The 22,200-nt window shown below is 42.1% G+C and overlaps 1 protein-coding gene across 1 annotated transcript in view; it reads right to left on the bottom strand.

Annotated features, from left to right (window-relative positions):
* Positions 1 to 2,455: 2,455 nt before the first annotated feature.
* Positions 2,456 to 22,200, bottom strand: part of DNAH3 (dynein axonemal heavy chain 3) — a 167,261-nt gene continuing 147,516 nt past the window's right edge. The window contains exons 53-61 of the mRNA XM_041749430.1: positions 21,800 to 22,025; positions 19,246 to 19,490; positions 18,086 to 18,202; positions 11,048 to 11,202; positions 9,903 to 10,070; positions 8,186 to 8,328; positions 5,010 to 5,214; positions 4,199 to 4,336; positions 2,456 to 2,809 (exon numbers count right to left, since the gene is read on the bottom strand). Coding sequence (XP_041605364.1) covers positions 2,456 to 2,809; positions 4,199 to 4,336; positions 5,010 to 5,214; positions 8,186 to 8,328; positions 9,903 to 10,070; positions 11,048 to 11,202; positions 18,086 to 18,202; positions 19,246 to 19,490; positions 21,800 to 22,025 — 1,751 coding nt within the window. The remainder of the gene's footprint in view (positions 2,810 to 4,198; positions 4,337 to 5,009; positions 5,215 to 8,185; positions 8,329 to 9,902; positions 10,071 to 11,047; positions 11,203 to 18,085; positions 18,203 to 19,245; positions 19,491 to 21,799; positions 22,026 to 22,200) is intronic.

Here is a 22,200-nt window from a genome sequence, read left to right as displayed (position 1 = left end):
ACTCTGTCAAAGTGTAGAAACCACCCTTCCCACCCAACCTCTTCCAAAATGGAAGTCCACCTAATTGTTAGCCTCCTGAGTGTCTTCTGTGTGCCAGGAATCTTACCTAAATGTGCATTTTATATGCCTAGCCTCCTTTGCAAAGATGTATATTCTAATACACAGAAACATAATTGTCAATTTACTGTCAAAATTTCCATATAAGTTATGTTTATAATAGCTTCTTTTTCCTCCCATCATCTTTGGTCTTTTTTTTTTTTTTTTTCATCTTTGGTCTTTTAAAAGCAGAACTTATCTTCCCTATGTCCCTTCTTTCAATGAAATTTTCTTCCAACACTGACAAGGACTGAAAACTATTTACCCAACAGCTAGATTTTTAAAGAGCAAAGACTAGCTTGGTGACAATGTTTGTCTGATGTTATCTTCTGAGCTATTTATAGGCAGGACCTGCAGCTTCTCACCAAGCATCTCTGGCCATCTCTGCCCCAGGACTCCAGCCTCTAACTCACCAGGATTTCTGAAGAACATACTGCTCTTTCCCAGGGGAAGACATTAATTACCACATTGGCCCTAGTAGAAAATGACCTCAAATTTAGGGCACTCTTTCTTTTCAAAGTGGAGGAAATTTTTTAAATTACAAAAATTTAATCCATCGTACAGAAACATTCTGTCCCTTGACCCCTGAGGAATGAAAGTCAGTCCCTGCCTCCCTCAGCTTTTTGTTGCTGAAGCTGGGGGTTAGATAATTAAAATTCAATTGTTCTCTTAGCAACCCCCTCACTGCCTTAAAGCTTACAATATGATTTAACCAGTCCAAGATTAAGGCATTTGGGATCCTGACCATCTTTCCATCTCACATGACTAACAATCTTACTTGGAATGATAATGGCAGTTCCAGCTCTCTATTCATTCTGATTTTCTCTCCCCCACTGGGGGTGTGGGGGGAGGGACTGTCTTTCTCAAAAAAATAACTAGTAAGCTACCTACATTGAGCTGAAAGAGACTGCTCCTCTTTGCTGTTTCTTTATTACCTCCTGGCAAGATCTGAGGAACTGCCCTTTTGTACTTAATTTCTAGGATCAGATAATTTGCTAATCTCAGAATTCAAGGTTCTTAATCAGAATTTTATCAACTCCATGTTTCCATGAAAAGGTTTCTGGAACATGTTTGTTTGGTTTTCAGAAGCTTCCCACATTCAGGAAAAACAAAGACCCTGAGGTCATTTCTTCTAGTTGAAGAGGCAGAGAAACCAGCAGACACATTAGACTCAAACAGCCTTATGTCTTTGCTCAACAATGAACTGGCCAGTGGAATGCCCTGAAGGAAGTCACTTAAAGCCAAAGCACTAAGTGAAGGAGTTAGTTGAGAAGTAAATATATCAAGAAGGTGATGTTCATATGCCTCAGGACTCTCTTCTAGCTAGCCCTGGGGGGAAACAGTATAAACTAGAAATTTTTTGGACATAGGTGTTGCAGCCACACATTTAAGATTCTACATCATAACACAGTTATGAATAAGTCGTTGACTGGGAGGCAGCATGTGGCAGTGAAAAATGCATGGGTTCTAGAGCCAGACAGACCTTGCCTCAAAACCTGACTCTGCAATATGAAAGAGCTAGGTGATTTTAGGCAAGTTACATAATCTCCCTGAACCTCCAGAGGGAGAGACTGTTAGGAACAAACAAGACATCTAAAAGCCAAGGCATACACACACACACAAATAAATAAATAAACAAAAGCCCAGGCACAACCCATGGCACACAGGAGGCATGCAACAAATACTGGTTCTCTCATGTCTCCTTTCTTCCTGAAATATCCACGCATCTATTGCAGGCTAGTAGAGAAGTATTTGTGTCTCAGTTCTACCACTGATGAACTGTGGAACCTTGGGCTAGTTATTTTTCTAAGCCTCCATTTTTGCATCTCTAAAATGGCCATAATAATACCCTACAACACATATGATTGTTGTGAAAAGTGTTTTTCAAATATAAATGAAAAAATTTTTTACTTAAAAAATGAAAGTAATCCTCTGAACCTGAGAGACTCTGATGTTAGTGCATAGAAACAGAATAGGAAAGAAGCAATTAAAACTTCAGTGGCAGTTATAGTGAAACCAACAGGAAAAAAACACAAAGGTGCTTAGCCAAATGACTAAAGGTCTAGGTTGAAGAAAGAGTCCCACTGTCAGTATTCAAATCCAGGCTCCACTATTTTCGTAGCTATCTGATTTGGAAGATCTTACTTACCTTCTCTGTATCATGATTTCTGCAGCCATAAAATGATGACAATAATAACCTACTTTATAGGGCTGCTCTGAAATACTGGCTCATAATAGCAAGTGCTCTATTAATATAACTGCCACCATCATCATCATACCATGTGCCTCTTACAAAAGGAAAGCTAGGTTGTGGTGGGGAATGAAATGCCTTTTATTTTCTGCATTGAGACAGATGCCATTAATTATCCAGCTGACACAGAGAGGCCACCCCTCGGTTTATCCAGTGCTTCTGGGGCCTGTCTGTTGGTAGTTCAATGGAGAGCACATAGTTGGTTGAGTGGCCTGTGGTGGAAAGGATGCCTCTTCGGGCACTTGTTTTGTAGACTGGACACACATAAATGTTCTGATGCAGAAACATTGCACTTTCCCCAGGTTTTAGCCAAATAATGGGCAATGGGTCATAGAGAATTTTGGGGAAAGACTCCCCAATCTGCATTGTTTTCCTGTCCCAGCGGGCACCTTCTAAGAATAGGCCTTTTATGTAGGCCCCATCTTCTGGGCTACTCTCCATGACCATTTCTTGTGTGGTTACCTGGAAGAGAGGAATCTTGTAAGTTCTTATGCCTTTTCCCTAAATGGGGCAGCATTGCGAGATTAGAAAATCTGCTATAATGTCTGCTTTTCCCAAAAAGCATTTCCCAGGACACTGGGGTCTCTGTAATAATACTTCTGCCTTCACACATGGACCAAGTCTGATTCCTAGTCAGCATGGTGCCTTTATATATGGTGGGGATAGAGAATGCACTAATGTAGGAGTCAGGAGGCCACATTAAGTATAATTTGCTTAACAACCTTGCACAGTCCTTTCCCTTTCTGGATCTGGATACATAAAGTGAGGAGTTAGATTCAGACACATGCTGGTAAAACAGTTCTCTGGTAGGGAGAAATAAATCCTTGACTTGTAGTTTTTGTTGATTCCTATGGTATACACGGTCATTGTCAGCTATCAACTATGTAATAACCAGCAACAAACTGGCTATGGTGAATTGATATGAGCCAGCTCCAGCACACCACTGTTTAGATTCAGAGGTGGTAAAGTCAAATTCCTTCAGATAAGTACAGAAAATGGTCCAAGTATAGTAAAACAAGGAATGGTGGAGATGATGGGGAACCAGAGATCACAAAATCCATTTAAAATCAGTCAAATTCTAATTTTCTGTTATTGTGAATAAAATATTTTTCACATTTTTACTTCTAAGTACTTATTCCTAGAACAGGAAAAGGCTATTGATTTTTGTATATTTAACCAGTATCCAGCCACCATAACAGTATTCTGATACCTATTACCTATCAGTATTCTGATAGGTGTATTTCTAGAGTCTTTAGGATTTCTAATTATATAATCATTTCAACACCAAAAATATGGTTTTATTGTTTTTCTCCAATGTTTATCCCTGTTATTTTGTTACTATATTGCATTATTTTCAGCTTAATGATGTCTTCAAAGACAATCAAGTTCATTCATAAACTAAATTAAGACCTAGACAACCAGTCTGCAACCTCCCAACAACAGGATCTTACTCCTTTCTCTCCATGTATGGACAGAGTGATATTTGATTATTGGACATTCCTTTGACTTCAAGCAAAAGACTACCCAAGACCATCCACATCCTTCCAAATTAAGAGTCCACCATGGTGAATAAACAGTGGGAGAAGATGCTTTAATTTTTCTTGGTATAATAGTGGCAGAGTTTTCCTCTGGAAAGATTCCTTATATATACACAGAGACAAAGACTTGGGAATCCTCTGATTCTGTCAGGCATAACTTTGGAGCTATTTTAAGTTATGCTAAATACTTTACTTGTACCATCTCAGAAGCATTTGGGCCTTAATACATCCAAATGTTTGGACTCATAAGAAATAGGCAACATTGCTTTCCCTGGTTGGCCCCTCGAGCTGGCCTAACCCAAAGCACATCTACCTCAAACTCAAATCCGATGTGGTCAATGGGAATGGTGTGTTTCCGGGCGTAATTCTGAGAGATACCCGTCAAAAAAGACTGTGTGAAGTAGAATCCAGAGATCCAAAAGACCACAGGGGGCCCATTGTCAATCCATTCCTGGAGAGGCACAGAAATAAAAATTCAAAATCAACAACACATCAAAGATAGTTCAAAGGCAGGTAATGTAAATGAGTCCCATTAAGAAAGATGTTTTTTCTCATTTTTCTTAAAATAGGCAGCCCTCTCAGTTTAGCTTCTATTTTTCCCACTTTTGAAAGGTACAAAGATATATATTTCTACTTTAAGAAAAGCATAGGTGCAGTCTGTGTCAGGGATACAAGAGAGACTAGTGAAGACTATAGCAGTGGAAACTATGTGCCATGTCTAAAGTAAGCAATAGCCACTCATCTCCTAACAGTTGCCATTCAGGAATGCAGGCCCATTGTTTCAAGTCTTCCCTTTCTTTGCAGGACAAATACCTGGATTTTTATGTGTAATAATTCAATGTTTACATGTTAGCTCAAAAAAATTAAATTACCAGGCAGCCAAACCAAATATATCTATTAGTCAACTCTGGCCCATGAGCCACCAGTTTGCGACATTTATTCTAGTTCCTACTCCTGCCTCTATAGAGGCTATAATCTTTCCAAAGATTCTGAAAAGTCTCCCCCCTGCCTCTTCCTCCTCAAGTCTGGGAAGACTCTTTCTAGTGTGTGTTCAATCCATTTCAGGAAGTCCTCTCCACCTGAATGAACATTACAGATGCTCAGTTACCCTGACTCCCAGGTACCTGGAAGAAGGCCAGGCGGGCCAGCAGGTCAGCCACATAGCCCCCCAGTGGCTTTAGTGATGGGTAGGACTTGGCCATCCACATGGCTGGCACTTTACCCACGATCATGCTACTGAAGACATCCTCCAGCTCTGAGGACATCAGGACCTGCCCTTTGATGGCTCGGCCAAGATTAATGAGGCTTCCTCGAACCACTTTGGTCAGCCTGCAAGAACAAAGGAGCTGGCTCAGTCAGGCTGTCCAGGTTTATTCTACCCAAGTACACTGACATGAGGTCTCCTTTCACTTTTCCCCTCTTCCAAAGGTCATACAAGTAATATAAATTCATTGTAGAAAAATTATGAAGATGAGAAAAAAATTAAGTCACCCAGTATCTTATCACCCAAAGATAACTTTGATGTTTATCTTTCCAAATTTTTCTATATGTAAACACATTTTTTCTATCTTTTTTTCTCTTAGCATATAGGGAGCATCTTTCTAATTCAATAGAGACTGAAATCATCCTTTTTAATGACTGCAATATATTTCATTTTATTTAACAATTTCCCTAATGTTGAATCATGGTATTTCTAGGTTTGTTGTCATTGTAAACAACATTGCTAGGGACATCCAACCATATCAATCTTTGTAGAAACTAATAATGATTTTCCTGCTAATGGTAGAGTTTCTGGGTCAAAAGGTAACCCAATTGGGGTGCCTGGGTAGCATATTAGGTTAAGGTTTTGACTCCTGGTTTTGGCTCAGGTCATGACATTGGGGTTGTGAGATCGAGTCCCTTGTTGGGCTTTGCACTGGGCGTGGGGTTTGCTTAAGTTTCTCTCTCCTTCTGTTCCTCCATTCTACTTCTGTATTCTCTCCCTTTAACTCTCTCTCCCTCTCTCTCCCAAATAAGTAAATAAATCCTTTTTAAGAAAAGGTAATACGGGATCCCTGGGTGGCGCAGCAGTTTGGCGCCTGCCTTTGGCCCAGGGCGCAATCCTGGAGATCCGGGATTGAGTCCCACGTTGGGCTCCCGGTGCATGGAGCCTGCTGCTTCTCCCTCTGCCTGTGTCTCTGCCTCTCTCTCTCTCTCTCTCTCTCTCTCTCTCTCTCTCTCTGTGTGTGTGTGTGTGTGACTATCATAAATAAATGAAAATAAAAAATTTAAAAAAAAAAAAAAAAAAAAAGAAAAGGTAATACAATTTGAAGGGATTTGATCCATATTGTCAAAGATGTTCTTTTTATAGATTATGAGGTCCATGCCTGAGAAAGGGCAGTTGAAGGATAGTCTGGGAGAGGCCAAGATTGCGTGCCTTTCTCTCTGGCCTCTGTGTTATGAGACCTGGCCAAGCCCAGAGGGAATTCACCTGAGAGTGCCAAAGAACATGCCACCAGAGAAAACCTGTCATCTCCAAAGACTTCTGGAATCTCAGCCAAATGGATACGAGAATGATCAAATACAAGAAAGAGATTCCCGAATGTGTAATCACGAGATATTCATATTAAGAGTAAATTAGGTGCATTGCTGAGGAGTCAGGGGGCAAACTGACTACCTGAGGGATTATACCACAGAGGAGTAGCTATTACACCTAATGATATACTTGCAGGAGCTTTTTCCATTTTTGCAAATATGAGCTCTGTTTCAAAGTTTTAGTACCCAGGGAAGGAACATTTGCCCCAGAAGACACAATAATGGTTCCCCTGAATTGGAAGCTGAACTGTCATCTCATCATTTTGGGCTTCTCACAATCACTCAGTGAACAGGTCAAAAAAAGGTAGTGGGGGGAATGTAAGAATATTACTCAATGTGATTAATCCTGACCATCTTTGGAAAGTAAGAGTGTTGTTACCCTGTTCTCTTCTATTACAATGATCAGTGGCCAGGCTAGTGAAATCTCCTGCTACCACAGAGGAAGGGCTCTAGTGACCTTAGGAAAGGATGAGTGGCAGAAGAGAGAAGCCATTAGGCTTAATATCTGGATGAGTGACAACTACATCCTATCATGCCAAGGTATCTGACTCACAGCAGTGCTGCTGCATCCTTGGCTCACACCGCATACTTTGCTTTGTTCCCCCTTATGGCCAACTGCCTGTTGACTCTAGAGAATAATCCTAAAACTGGGAAGGCAAGGACTTTTTAGATGACATTCTTCTAGTTCTCTTGTCCTTCAGAGTCAGGGCTGTCCCTAAAACTGAGCAATGACCAATGACAAAAATGGAGACAGTAACAGATGAAGAACTAGAAGCAGTAAGAACCTTGGATTCAAAGGCAGAAGTGATAAGTTTTCTCATTTGGCACAGATGGTCTTTGAGAATCTTTTCAGTTTTATTTAGAAGTCAAATCAAGACTGTCTATTGGGCTCTGAGCTATATAGAGTAATTGAAGTGAAGAGGGCCAGAGAGTCTGAGCCCCACAGCCAGCCCATCCATAACACCCCTTCACTACATGGTTAGGATAATGGGATAAACTTCTCTCCACCACTTTCTCTGTTCACACGGATTTCACATATTGGTTAAGTACATGGGTTCTGGGATCAGACAGCTGGGTTCAAACTCAGTTCTGTCACTGAATGACCATGTGACCTTGAAAAAACCTACAGTTTTTAATCTGTAAAATGGTGGTAGAGGGATTACTAACTGCATATTTCAAAAGACTATACTATGGCTTGAATGCAAACACATGCATGGTGCTAGGCGTCATATCTGGCACTAAAGATTTATGAAAAGTGATTCTAACAGTTACTTTTACTATTAGCCTGTTTGGTATTGTTTTTGTTTAAGATTTTATTTATTTATTTTTTTCATGAGAGACACAGAGACCGAGGCAGAGACATAGGCAGAGGGAGAAGCAGGATCCCTGAGGGGAGCCAGATGCAGGACTCGATCCTGGGACCTCAGGATCGCGACCTGAGCTGAAGGCAGACCCTCAACCACTAAGTCACCCAGGCATCCCAAGTATTTGTTTTAATCTGACTTTGCAGGTGCCATATTAATGAGTGGGAGAGAATGAAGAGAAAATACGATTTAACTGTAAGTGAACACACACTGGGATGGCCCTATTTATAGACCTCCCTATGGGTGGGGCAGACCACTTCCTCTGCACAGCAATCCTAATCAAGGGTACACATCAGTTACTGCCATTAGATCATACCCTTACACTCCAACTCCCAGGGTCCAAGTAAGACCACCTGACCCACCTGTTGAATCTGATGAGTTCCTGCCTTAGGACAGTGTTCATGGATTCCTCATAGACCACAGGGTACAAATTCACAACCATTTCCAGGTCAAAGTCATTGGGTAGCTTGGAGAGTATGTCCTGGGCCAGCTCCTCAACCACTTCCTTAAAGTACAGACAGTAGAGAGGTGAATAAGAAACCAGGACTGTGCGCTGTGGTTTTGTCTGGGTAAACCTGAACCAATGAGCATTAGTCTTTTTAATCACAGTCTGTATGACCTTTCTGGGACTCTCCTACAGAAGCCAGTTCTGCCTGGGGGAAAGGAGGTCCCTCACCTCTCTACTGGTCTTTAGGAAGGCATCACCTTTTGGCTCAGAAAGTAAAAAAGTAGAGTAATGAGAGCCCTATCCTGAAGCAAGTGCCTGAGGGCTGAGCAGGGAATTCCTGCTCAGCCAGATAGCCTCAGGGCAGCACTGAATCCTGCCAAACTCCTCCTGTCTTTAAGGTTAGCCCTAGGAGACCATCTCCCACAGCAACCTCAGCCAGTGTCTTTGGACCAGCTCACAGTACAGATCTCTTGCTCAGTGCCAGTGACAGGATAGGATACCTGGGAAGGCAGTAGGTCATTCCTTAACACTGAACAAGAATGGGCCAGGGCAATGAGAGTTGGCCAAGTGAAGAGGGGACAGGCCTAGAGGAACAAGGAGGAAGTAGGACCTGGGTGTGGCAGAGACAGAGAGCTCTGCTATCCTGTGGATCTGAGAGGCTTGGAACACACACTTCCTTCCCTCTTCCCTCTTCCCACTGAGACCAGGCAGGCTGCTTTATCTTCATACCTATTCTCACTTATGGCACTATGAGCCAAATCAAGAGAAATCTATAGCTGAGAGGGCTTGAACATGGGGTAGCTCAGAAGGTGGGGAAGGGACAGGAAGAATAGGAAAGAAGAGGGTGTGGTGGCATCAGGAGATCATGGCCCTGGGTCTGGCTGAGCCTCTGAGTTGATGAATGCTTTGAAGCAGGTCTCTTCCTCTCACTGGGCTCATTTCACCCCCAGCTGTAGACTGAGGATGGTGGGATGGGTCTGTGCTTCATAAAGCATGGACTAACCATGAAAGGCACTCAAAATGATTCTAGGTGTTTCTAGGACATGGAGCAAATCGTGTTGAATCACATAGTGAGAAAGTCACTCTCTTTTCAAGTTTAAGCCACCTTTCCCTTCTCATTCTTCTCAAGGACAAAGTCTCAGATCAGTGCTAATTAAATGCTCTGTAACATTGGCTGATCTTCCCCTTTCCACAAGAGCCAGCAGGGCCTCAGCAACATCATCTGTGAAGAACCTAATAACCATTTAGCTTTCTTTTTGTGGCTGTTGTGACTTTATGGGAATGACATTGGGTTTCCGTTTATGGTAATAATTTGCAGTTTTTAAAATGTTTTTAAGCAAAAGAGATTTAGGTTTAAACATTATGTAAATGGAGTATAGATGATATATAGGTATAGCAACGAATCATGAGGGGTATACAGGAGCTGCTGACAGTCTGGAAACACTGGTGTTCTTCTAGGTCTGTATTTAAGGCCTCTCAGCAGGAAGACCTGAACACCCATACCCTCCCTCAGGGGTCTGCCAGATGTCTACTTTTCTACCTTCCTGGTCATCAGCCACAATCCTGTGTGACTACCAGGTGGAAAACTTCCTGGAAAATGGAATTATGTCTCCTGCCCCAAGCCTGGTTACCTGAGGGGACTTGCCACTCCCTCCTGACTGCCTAGGGAGGGTCAGCAGCACCCCTTGAAACAGCTGGTTGGTTTCCTGGTTATCCTTGGTGATGTCAGCATTCTCATGGAGGCCAAAGACTTCTGGGTGGGCTGTGATGGGTAGGTTCCTGAGATAGTCTATATAGGACTGGAAAGGAAATCTTCAGTTAAACAAAACTCAGAGGGATCCCTGGGTGGCGCAGTGGTTTGGCGCTTGCCTTTGGCCCAGGGCGCGATCCTGGAGACCCGGGATCGAATCCCACATCAGGCTCCCGGTGCATGGAGCCTGCTTCTCCCTCTGCCTATGTCTCTGCCTCTCTCTCTCTCTCTCTCTCTGTGACTATCATAAATAAATAAAAAATTAAAAAAAAAAAAATTTAAACAAAACTCAGAGATCACTCAGGGCTTGGCTGGACCTAACCCAAGAAAGAATCATAATGGATTGGTAACATGGGCCACGCCTGCTCACTGCCGCACACACCACTCCTCTCCCCTCGTCCACACTCCAAGCTCTTCCTCATATGGTTTTCTGGGGAGTGAGTATGAAGCTAGAGGTCTGAGTATCTCCTCTCCTACCCCTAGCCTCTCCCTGTTCCCCCCATAGTTCTGGCTTTGCACTCAGACACAACTGGGTTCAGATCATAGTTCTATTGCAAACGAATTGTGTGATTTGATCACCAGTTTCCCTATCCGTAAATGAGAAGATAAGTGAAGTTACAGAGGGGTAGGCCTTGGCATGTAATAGGCGCTCAATAAAAGAAAGCCCTTTTCAATCTCTTATAGGTTTCCAGTTTTCTTCTTCCTGGTCCCATTCTTCCGTCCAGTTTTTCTGTCCTTTCCCCTCCTGAACCTTTGTTTTCAAGTACCAATTTCCAGCCTATTTACTAGTAAGGCCTCATCTTAGCCATCTTTCCTCTTAACTGTCCAAGATGAACTTCATATTTTGAGAAGGACTTATCCATAAAATACCCAGTTTTCATTAAACAGTAATGATGTCTCTCTTAGAGGCTTTTTGGAATATTGGAAATAGCTTATGGACCTAAATCAGGAAGCCCAAGGCTATCCCTGGGCCCTCCTTGCCTACACTTCAGCCCCTGGCCACATGGGGATTGCAGAGCCCCTCACCTGGTAGGAGCCATGAGGAGGGATGTAGTAAGTGTCTCCAGGAGCAATATAGTAATGATCTTGCTCAATTTCCTTACAGTAGACCGTGGACAGAAGGGACAGCAGGAGACGCCTGTCTTTGTCATCAGTCACTCTGCCTCCGTAATTACATTCCCCTGGAGATAACCAACAGGAAGAAGTTGAGCTCCAGAAAGGTCATAATGAACTTGGTTGCTACCTAAAACAGGATTCTTCCAGCTAAGGAACTCTGCTGAGATACAGAGTTGCTAAAACTAATGCTTACCTTGGGATGACACCAGGCCTTTTTGGTATTATGTTTGCTACAAAAATAGTACCTGTTCACCATTTAGGAAGCAGAAATAAACTGAAATAAAAACTATACAATCACCAATAATTCCACCAGAGGTAACTATAAACATTTAGGCCTCTTCTACATGTATGTGTGCATGTGTGTATACATACATGAAAGCCATTACAGAAAGGTGGTTCAGGGCAAGCACTTTAGCATGAGACAGTCCTGGATTCCAATTCCAACAGTTTCTCATCCATCAAGAAGTAGAGTTAATTGCAGTACCTATCTTACAAGGTTGTGATTAATAAAGCTTATAAAACGTTTCGCACAATGCTTAGCACATAGAAAGCATTCTGTTTATTATAGCTATTACAAATAAAAATATTTTAGAAAATTGACATTATCCCATACATTCTGCTTTGGAATACTCCACTCCCTTCATTAATATCATTATCTGAAACTCAGGTTTTCTACGCTCAGTTTTCTACAAAAAGAATTAGGTAATTCTTTGGAAGCCACATCAAATCCTTCTCACTAACCCCATGATGTATTTTCTAGCTGGTCCAGATTCCACAGTGTGTGGGTGCCACCTGGTATTTTGTAGTTATGGACAACACACTAGTCTGCAAGGAGGAAACACATCTGTGTGTATAGTGTGTGTGAATGATGGACTCATTTCCAATTCCAACCATTCCAGGAAGACGCAGGTCTACAGACAAGAAACAAGAAGTATGACCCAAGTTTGGGGCAAGAGGCCTCAGCTTCTCTTGGTTTTGGAAGGGTCTAAATGCCTAGAAGGATGATCTGGGTGGTTCGTTAAGGGAGAAGTAAGGGTCTCAGGGGAAGCTCATACTTATTGAGTAATTTGAGCCCTGTCAGAAGCTGTTTTGCCTTAGGCCAGACCATCTACATTTCTGAGGCTTTCTCTGTAGACTTTTCCAGGTCTTTAGAACATTACAGCCTGTCCCATCTATAAATAAGTTTTTGATAGCACTATATTAAATACAAGAATTAAAATATAACATTAAAGAAACACTGGTTTTCCCTCACTGAAGTCAGTATGATAGAGCTAGATGGTACCCAAGAGAGAACCCAAGTGAAGGTAAGTCTCAGGCACAGGGTGATGGTGCACTTCTTTGTCAGCAAATTTTCTTCCAGGAGGTACCCTTACAGGCTTTAGGTTTTATGTTTGTTTAGGGAGGTGCATTTCTTTATAGCTACTTATATGCCTATTCTAGTAGTAAGAACATAAGTTCCTACAGGACCAATATGTGCTCTTGTCTCTTCTAAGGTCTCTACTCTCCCTGCTAAAAGGCTGAGGGTGTCAGATTAAGAATGTATTGACATCTAATTTGATAACCACGGTCCAAATGAGACCTAGCTCTCTGTTTTTGTTTTTTAAAGATTGTATTTATTTATTTATTTAAGATAGAGAGAAAGAGTGAGAAAGACAGAGACAGAAAGAGAGTATGAATTTCTGGAAAACCACAAACTACCAAAACTGGAACAGGAAGAAATAGAAAACCTGAATAGGCCAATAACCAGGGAGGAAATTGAAGCAGTCATCAAAAACCTCCCAAGACACAAAAGTCCAGGGCCAGATGGCTTCTCAGGGGAATTCTATCAAACATTTAAAGAAGAACCCATACCTATTCTACTAAAGCTGTTCGGAAAGATAGAAAGAGATGGAATACTTCAAACTCGTTCTATGAAGCCAGCACCATCTTAATTCCAAAACCAAAGACCCCACCAAAAAGGAGAATTATAGATCAATATCCCTGATGAACAGGGATGAACATGGCAAAAATTCTCAATAAGACACTAGCCAATAGGATCCAACAATACATTAAGAAGATTATTCACCATGACCAAGTGGAATTTATCCCCAGGATGCAAGGCTGGTTCAACACTCATAAAACAATCAATGTGATTGATCATATCAGCAAGAGAAAAAACAAGAACCATATGATCCTCTCAATAGATGCAGAGAAAGCATTTGACAAAATACAGCATCCATTCCTGATCAAAACTCTTGGGAGTGTAGGGATAGAAGGAACATTCCTCAGCATCTTAAAAGCCATCTACAAAAAGCCCACAGCAAATCTCATTCTCTTTATTTATTTATTTATTTATTTATGATAGGCACACAGTGAGAGAGAGAGAGAGAGGCAGAGACATAGGCAGAGGGAGAAGCAGGCTCCATGCACCGGGAGCCTGATGTGGGATTCGATCCCGAGTCTCCAGGATCGCGCCCTGGGCCAAAGGCAGGCACCAAACCGCTGCGCCACCCAGGGATCCCGCAAATCTCATTCTCAATGGGGAAACACTGGGAGCCTTTCCCCTAAGATCAGGAACAAGACAGGGATGTCCACTCTCACCACTGCTATTCAACATAGTACTAGAAGTCCTAGCCTCAGTAATCAGACAACAAAAAGAAATAAAAGGCATTCAAATTGGCAAAGAAGAAGTCAAACTGTCCCTCTTCGCAGATGACATGATACTGTACATAGAAAACCCAAAAGACTCCACCCCAAGATCGCTAAGGATGGCTGCCTGTTGGGGTTTGTGGGGGGGGGGCAGAGTCTCAGGCACCCTGCTGCTCTGACAGCTTAACAGTTTTAAGTATCTCTAGGTACAAAAGTTCTTGGAGTAGGAGTTCTTTGCTTTGGGAGACTTGGAGCCTGTGAATGGAAGGGAATGGGAAAGTAGTTCTCTACAAACCAGACTTTACTGTGCTATAGATACCCTAAGTTGATTCCATTCTATCAGATGAGGTTTTTGTAATCCTTAGCAATCCTGGAGTCCTGGGATTGAGTCCCGCATTGGGCTCCTGGCATGGAGCCTGCTTCTCCCTCTGCCTGTATTTCTGCCTCTATGTCTATCATAAATAAATAAATAAATAAATAAATAAATAAATAAATAAATCTTAAAAAAAAAAAAAACAGACACATAGATCAATGGAACAGAATAGAGAATTCAGAAGTGGACCCTCAACTTTATGGTCAACTAATATTCGACAAAGGAGGAAAGACTATCCGCTGGAAAAAAGACAGTTTCTTCAATAAATGGTGCTGGGAAAATTGGACAGCCACATGCAGAAGAATGAAACTAGACCATTCTCTTACACCATACACAGAGATAAACTCAAAATGGATGAGAGATCTAAATGTGAGACAAGATTCCATCAAAATCCTAGAAGAGAACACAGGTAACACCCTTTTTGAACTTGGCCACAGCAACTTCTCACAAGACACATCCATGAAAGCAAAAGAAACAAAAGCAAAAATGAACTATTGGGACTTCATCAAGATAAGCTTCTGCACAGCAAAAGAAACAGTCAACAAAACTAAAAGACAACCTACAGAATGGGAGAAGACATTTGCAAATGATATATCAGATAAAGGGCTAGTATCCAAGATCTATAAAGAACTTATTAAACTCAACACCCAAGAAACAATCCAATCATGAAGTGGACAAAAGACATGAACAGAAATTTCACAGAGGAAGACACAGACATGGCCAACAAGCACATGAGAAAATGCTCCGCATCACTGGCCATCAGGGAAATACAAATCCAAACCACAGTGAGATACCACCTCACACCAGTGAGAATGGGGAAAATTAACAAGACAGGAAACAACAAAGGCTGGAGAGGATGTGGAGAAAGGGGAACCCTGTTGCACTGTTGGTGGGAATGTGAACTGGTACAGCCACTCTGAAAAACTGTGTGGAGGTTCCTCAAAGAGTTAAAAATAGATCTGCCCTATGACCCAGCATTTGCACTGTTGGGGATTTACCCCAAAGATACAGATGCAGTGAAATGCCGGGACACCTGCACCCCGATGTTTATAGCAGCAATGTTCACAATAGCCAAACTGTGGAAGGAGCCTCGGTGTCCATCGAAAAATGAGTGGGAAAGAAGATGTGGTCTATGTATACAATGGAATATTCCTCAGCCATTAGAAACGACAAATACCCACCATTTGCTTCGATGTGGATGGAACTGGAGGGTATTATGCTGAGTGAAATGAGTCAATTGGAGAAGGACAAACATTATATGGTCTCATTCATTTAGGGAATATAAAAAATAGTGAAAGGGAATAAAGGGGAAAGGAGAGAAAATGAGTGGGAAATATCAGAGAGGGAGACAGAACATGAGAGACTCCTAACTCTGGGAAATGAACAAAGGGAGGTGGAAAAGGAGGTGGGTGGGGGGTTGGGGTGACTGGGTGATGGGCACTGAGGGGGGCATTTGATGGGATGAGCACTGGGTGTTATGCTGTATGTTGGCAAATTGAACTCCAATAAAAAGAAATTAAAAAAAGAAAAAGAAAGAGAGCATGAGCAGGGATCATGACCTGAGCCAAAGGCAGATAGATGCTTAACCAACTGAGCCACCCAGGTGCCCCGAGATCTGTCTCTTTGATTAGTGTCAATACAGAGTTCTGATGATCATCTATGTCTGGTTTTTCTTGCCTTCCATGCATATAGACAGGCTACACTTCTCTAGGTCCCTTGTAGGGGGCAGGGTGTGAGAGGCAAGTTCTTGTGCATTTAATTCCTGGCATGAGTCCTTCAGTGCTATCCCTGTGGCAGTGACCACACAAGTATGTCCTGAGACGTGGCATCAAAAGTTGATGGAGCTTTTGCCAGCTCTGCCCCTGATAGATAATTATATCCACTGAATTTATGTTGTGTGTGTCACTTGGGGTTCTGGTTTAGGGAACACTGTGCCACGTTAAGGTCTGTGTGACCTTTTACAACTGAACTTAATCACTCTAAATCAAAATTTCTCAATCTTAGCACTATTAACATGTTGAACTGGATATTTCTGTGTGGAGGGGGGCTGTCCTATGCATTGTAAGACAATGACGCATGTTTAGCAGCATCCCTGACCTCTACCCAGTACCACCTCTATTTAGTTGTGATAGCCAAAAATGTCTCCAGACATTGTCAAATGTCCCCTGGAGGGCAAAACTACCTTTGGTTGAGAACCACTGCTCTCAAGTCTGAATCTCATCAGCTATAAAATGGGGTCACTAACACGAAGCTCACAAGGTTGCTATGGAGACTGAATATGATGATTGTGTATATAGAGTGCCTGCTGCACGATTGGGGAAAGGATCCAAACTCCTCAATGTATGGAGCGGAGGAAGGAGCTTATGTATAATCTTGAAAATGCCGGAGGTTTTCCTACTGAGATGCATTTTGACCTTTGGCCATGGTATTCCACTCACTTAGCCCATCTATATTTTATCTCTTATCTCTGGGGTTACATGATGTGTTCCTTGAGGGAAGCAACCATGTTTTATACATTTACATTCTTCCATATTATGTACTCGTATATATTGGGTGACTAATAAAAGGTCACTAGCTTTAATACAAAATGGCAAGTGCTGTTTTCACCTTAGGGTACCTCTGCTGGCAATGCTCTCCTTCTTCCTTCCCCCTGCCTACCCTATTTTCTTCTTCTACTTGTAAGCTCCTATTCATCCCTCAAAACTCATTTTTTATGCCTTCAGGAAGTTTTCCATGATCGTCCCCTACCCCATCCCTGAAATTTAATTATTGTGCTATCTTTCTACTTTATAAATATTTCTCTTGTTGAACTTACCACTGTATTGTCATTTATCTATTTGTCGTTTATTTTTTTATTTATTGTCATTTATTCCTTTTTAAAATCATTTTTAAAAAAGATTTTACTGGGCCTCCTGGGTGGCTCAGTGGTTAAGTGTCTGCCTTTGGCTCAGGTCAAGATCCCAGGATCCTGGGATAAGTCCTGTATCAGGCTCCCCATGGGGAGGTGCACTGCCTATATCTTTTTTTTTTTTTAAGATTTTATTTTATTTTTTCATAAGAGACACACACAGAGAGAGAGAGAGGCAGAGGCATAGGCAGAGGGAGAAGCAAGCTCCCTGTGGAGAGCCTGATGTGGGACTCGATCCCAGGGCTCCGGGATCACACCCTGAGCAGAAGGCCGATGCTCAACCACTAAGCCACCTAGGTGTCCCTACCTCTGCCTGTCTTTGCCTCTCTATGTCTCTCATGAATTAAAAAAAAAAAAAAAAGATTTTACCTATTTACTTGAAAGAGACAGAGAGAGCCTGAGTGGAGGGAGGGGCAGAAGCAGAGGAAGAAGCAGACTTCCTATTGAGCAGGGAGCCTGGGCTTGATCCCAGGACCCCAGTATGATGGCACAAGCCCAAGCTGAAGGCAGATGCCTCAATGACTGAGCCACCCAGGTGCCCCTGTCATTTATTTCTTTATGTATATATTTTCCTTTTAGACTGTGAGCCACCAGTTGAAATTAGAAATTGTGTCTTAGTTTCTTTTTTTTTTTTAGAGTCAGGTTTATTTTTATTTTTTAAATTTATTTATTTATTTATTTATTCATGAGACACACACACACACACACACACAGAGAGAGAGAGAGAGAGAGAGAGAGAGGCAGAGACACATGCAGAGGGAGAAGCAGGCTCCATTCAGGAAACCCTATGTGGGACTCAATCCCAGGTCTCCAGGATCATGCCCTGGGCCAAAGGTGGCGCTAAACTGCTGAGCCACCCGGGGCGGCCCATGTCTTAGTTTTTTACAATATCCGGCATGGTGACTGGCATAAGAGCTCAATGTTTGTTGAAAGAAAGAATGAGTGAGTAAATAAATGAATGGAGATGTGATCAGAAGAGTAGAGGGGTGGAGCAGGATACTGGAGATTTATAACTAGAAAAGACTCCTCCCATAAATACCTGTCAGGTAAGTTAGAGCATCAAATGGCACCTCCTTGTAGTCATTCAGAAACATCTGGACCTGCTGCATACTAATCCTTAGGTCAGATTCGTTGAATTCATAAGGAATATTCCAACCTGCACAAAGCATAGAAGAATTAGAGGCTTATTGCCAAGAGCTCATAATTTCCACTCACAGACAGAGCTGTACAGTTAAGCATCATTATGGATCAGGAGCCTCTTTCAGCTCCATGAATATCAAGCACCAGGCCAACTATTAGCCTTGACATTTACTGCCAATGTGGGAGCCATTCTTCCTGAGAAAACATCCATTCTAAAATCAATTTCCTTATGGATATCTCCATTTGTTAAGGTAGATGTTAATGTCCTGGGATTTGTGGAATGAGAATTATTCACTCTGGCTGGAATACTGTGGTAATGCACAGAGTTCCAAAAATAACACTAAAGCATAGCTAGGGAGTAGTATCTATGATTTGGCAACAGAACTAAGTCAGCTTTGAGAATTCCCCTTATTGTGCTCATGGGAACATGGGATGGCCAGGCCTTGAAGAAACTACCACTTGTATTTTCAAGGGTATAAATAATAAATGTCCAGTAGGTCTGGGAAAGTGGCATAAATGTGTGAAATAACTGGGCATGGGGGAAGACAGCAGTGTACGGTGGGACCTGTGTTCAACAGAGATGTTTAATTTCCTCCTGAACATTTACATTTAAATAAAAAATATAACAAAATAATAAAATTCATGTTCTGGCACACAAAACACAACTGGCCAGTTGGTTGCAAGCCAAACGATTACATGGATTTTTAGATATCTGGCACGGGTGAGAGAATGTGGTGTGTGAAACGCAGATGCAGAGGCAGTGCCCCCTCCCCCTCCTCTGACTATCTCATCCCTGCACCCCTCAGTGGTCAGGTAGTCTGTGGAGCTAATGGGGGCTATGACATAGTGGTAGAAGGAAAGAGAATACTCAGAGAAAATCACCAAGAGGTCTGTTTGCCTCCTTGTGTAACCCAAAAGAAGAGCTGAAAATACATTGAGGTGGGTCATTTCAATGCTATTGATAATGTCAGAAGCAGCCCAACCTTACAAACCTGAACATACACCTACACCTGTCTGTGCTCTGTGCCCCAGCAGCCAAGGTACACTGTCATCTCTTACCTAGAGGTCCAAAGTTCCTCCTCTCTTGAACAATGGCATGGAAAAAACAAAGGCCAAACAACAGCTTTTGCCACATGACTGCCTTCGTACAGCTTTGGAAGAACACAGGGTCTGAGATGGGGTCATTGAGGAAGGAGCGCAAAAGGTTGGCCCTGAGCCCTTTGGGGGGCTCATTGGTCATTTTGATCCCATTTTGGAGGATGCTGACTGGAAATTTCTCTGATGGATAGCTGGTTAACCAGAGCCTGGAAGAACAACAGACCTAACTATTTAGAGCAATGTAATGTTATATTGAAAAACAATAACAAAAAATAATAGCTACCGTTTATTAGGTACTACTAGATGCCAAACCCCATGCTAAGAATTTGACATACGTCCCTTCCTTCACTTTAATCCTCACAGCCACCATATGTGAAAGGATTAGCTATCCGCTTGTACCAGTGAGGAAATGAAGGCATGCAGAGGTCAAGTGGGTTTTTCAAAGACACACCGCTTAGAAACTATTGACATGGGATGTGAACTCAGAGCTCCTTGACTCCAAAGGCCCTGTCTTGAATGCCACACCATATTCCTCCCTTGCTAGGCATCTATGATGCCCAGGTACTACAGCTGGCACCCCAGGAGTGGCCAGGGAGGGAGGGAAGAGGACATAAACAGGTAGCCCAAGGTCTGACTTCAGGCTGCAGTTAGGTGATGTTTAGCTCATATCATGCAAGTCAACACGATGCCTATAACATAGTTTTGATGTAGTTGCCAAGTTTTAAAAATCTAGGGCTTAAAAAAAAAAAAAAACAACTAGATTCCCACTTTCCCTTTAAAATACTCAGAAAATCTGATCATAAGGGGCCCACATTGAGTACTTGGCACTAGGTAGTCACTGGTCTTCTCTAAAGGGCATGGGCTTCTAGTTCACCACCATCCCTGCATCTCTCCGCTGATGTCCAACAGCAAGGCTGACTGCCCATGTGATGATTGCTACCATATTGTGGGAACTGCAAGATATCTTTCACCTGTCCTCTTTACTCTTGTATGTTATATTCCTGGCTCCTGCAGGTACCCGAGGTAATGACTTTTGGATTAGGACCATAGTATGGAAAACCTTAATGTCAGCACAAATAATTTCTTTTGTTCATTGAGTGTGTCATTGATTATAATTAGTCAACTCACCATTTCAAACCAGATAGAGTTTTTTTTTTTAAGATTTTATTTATTTATTCATGAAAGACACAGAGAAGCAGAGATAAAGGCAGAGGGAGAAGAAAGCTCCCTGCAAGGAGCCTGATGCAGGACTCAATCCCAGGACCCCAGGACCATGCCCCAAGCTAAAGGCAGATGCTCAACCACTGAGCCACCCAGGCATCCCCTAAACCAGAGAGAATGCCTGAAACTAATGGATCCCCCTTAAACTCTTCTATGAATTTTATGAGTCTTACATGAATATAATAAACTATGGCCTAATCTGGCTTTGTCGATAAACACCAAACACTTTTCCTGTTTTCAGGGAGACTTGACTAAGATGAAAATGACCAGCAACCTTTGTGGCCTAGGACAGGAGTTGGCAAACTTTTCCTGTAAAAGAAAGAGATTTACTCTTTACAAAGAGTAAATGTTGTAGGCTCTGCAGGCCATATGGTCTCAGTCATGACTACTTAATGTGAAAGCAGTCAGTATATGAATAAGCATGTCTGCATTTCAATAAAACTATATGGACATTGAAATTTGAATTTCATTTAATTTTCATGTGTCATGAAATACTCTTGTTTTGATTTTTTTTTCTATTAAAAAATATAAAAACTCTTCTTAGTTTATAAGCCATACACAAATAGGTAGCAGGCCACCTATTGGTCCACAGGCCATAGTTTGCTGACCCTTGGCCTGGAATAGGAGAGTATTTGAGTTGAAAAGGGGTTTGAGTCTATCTGGGTTATCTCGTCATTCTGTATATGCAAAAACTGAGGCCCAGTGTTGCTGGGCTTAAAGTTCACAAAAACAAGTAGCTATTTCCAATATTGATTAAAATTCCACAGGGCCCAAGAAATCTAGGATAGAGCAATATGGACAATGGTGCCTACATTGCAAGTAAGGTTTTTTTTTCAAGACAGTTTGTAAAAATCAGATTTGCTAACATTTAATCTACCTTTCTAGACATGTCTCATATTACATTTTCCAACGTCTCACAGCATATGCCCCATGGAATAACGTCTCAGTGTTTTCTTTATACATGTTTTTGCTGTTATAAATGCTGTCCCTTCTGCCTGAAATGTCCTTCCTGGCAAAATCCTATTCATCTTTCAAAACCCCAGGCAACTGTCAGGCCTCCCGGCATTCCCTAACTTTCTCTTCCCTTTTCTGTGCTCTTTGGTTCTTGTTCAATCAAGTATAGTAGGTACTGCATAGCGTCAACATCACTCATCTGTGCTCTGTCCTCTGCTAAACTGAGAACTTCTTTAATGCAGAACTGTATTTGTTCACCTTTACATTCCCAGCCACCAACATGACATCTGGAGCTCAAGGTTGGGGCCCAGAAACAGGCAGTGATGGGGTGGCCCCTCACCTGAAACTGATATTGGTGCTTTCAGGAATAATCACCTCCTCACAGATCTTCTCCAGTGTGGGCATCCAGCTCGTGGCTAGGTGGCAGTTCTGTAACACTACCCAGGTCCCATCTGTGATGGCAGCATTGATCATTTTGGCAGCAATAGAGCCTTGGCCTTGGCCAAGGGAGATGGTCTGTGTTTTGGCACCTCCCATGCCAAGATCATCAGCAAACTTCAGCAGGCCTGAGATGGGGAAGAAAACAGGCTTTTGAAAGAGGACAGGCCAACTAAGACTATATTAACGTAACAATACAGAAGGAAGGGTTACATTGAAATTCTGGACATGGAAAGAAACTCAGGCTTCTGTCAATTACAAAATAAGTATCTCTATATGGAAGCTTTAGACTTCTGGTAAGAG

The sequence above is a fragment of the Vulpes lagopus genome, chromosome 3 (assembly GCF_018345385.1).
Source record: "Vulpes lagopus strain Blue_001 chromosome 3, ASM1834538v1, whole genome shotgun sequence".
Taxonomy (NCBI): domain Eukaryota; kingdom Metazoa; phylum Chordata; class Mammalia; order Carnivora; family Canidae; genus Vulpes; species Vulpes lagopus.
Note: the sequence above shows the minus strand (reverse complement) of the source record. Positions and strands in the feature narration are given on the sequence as shown.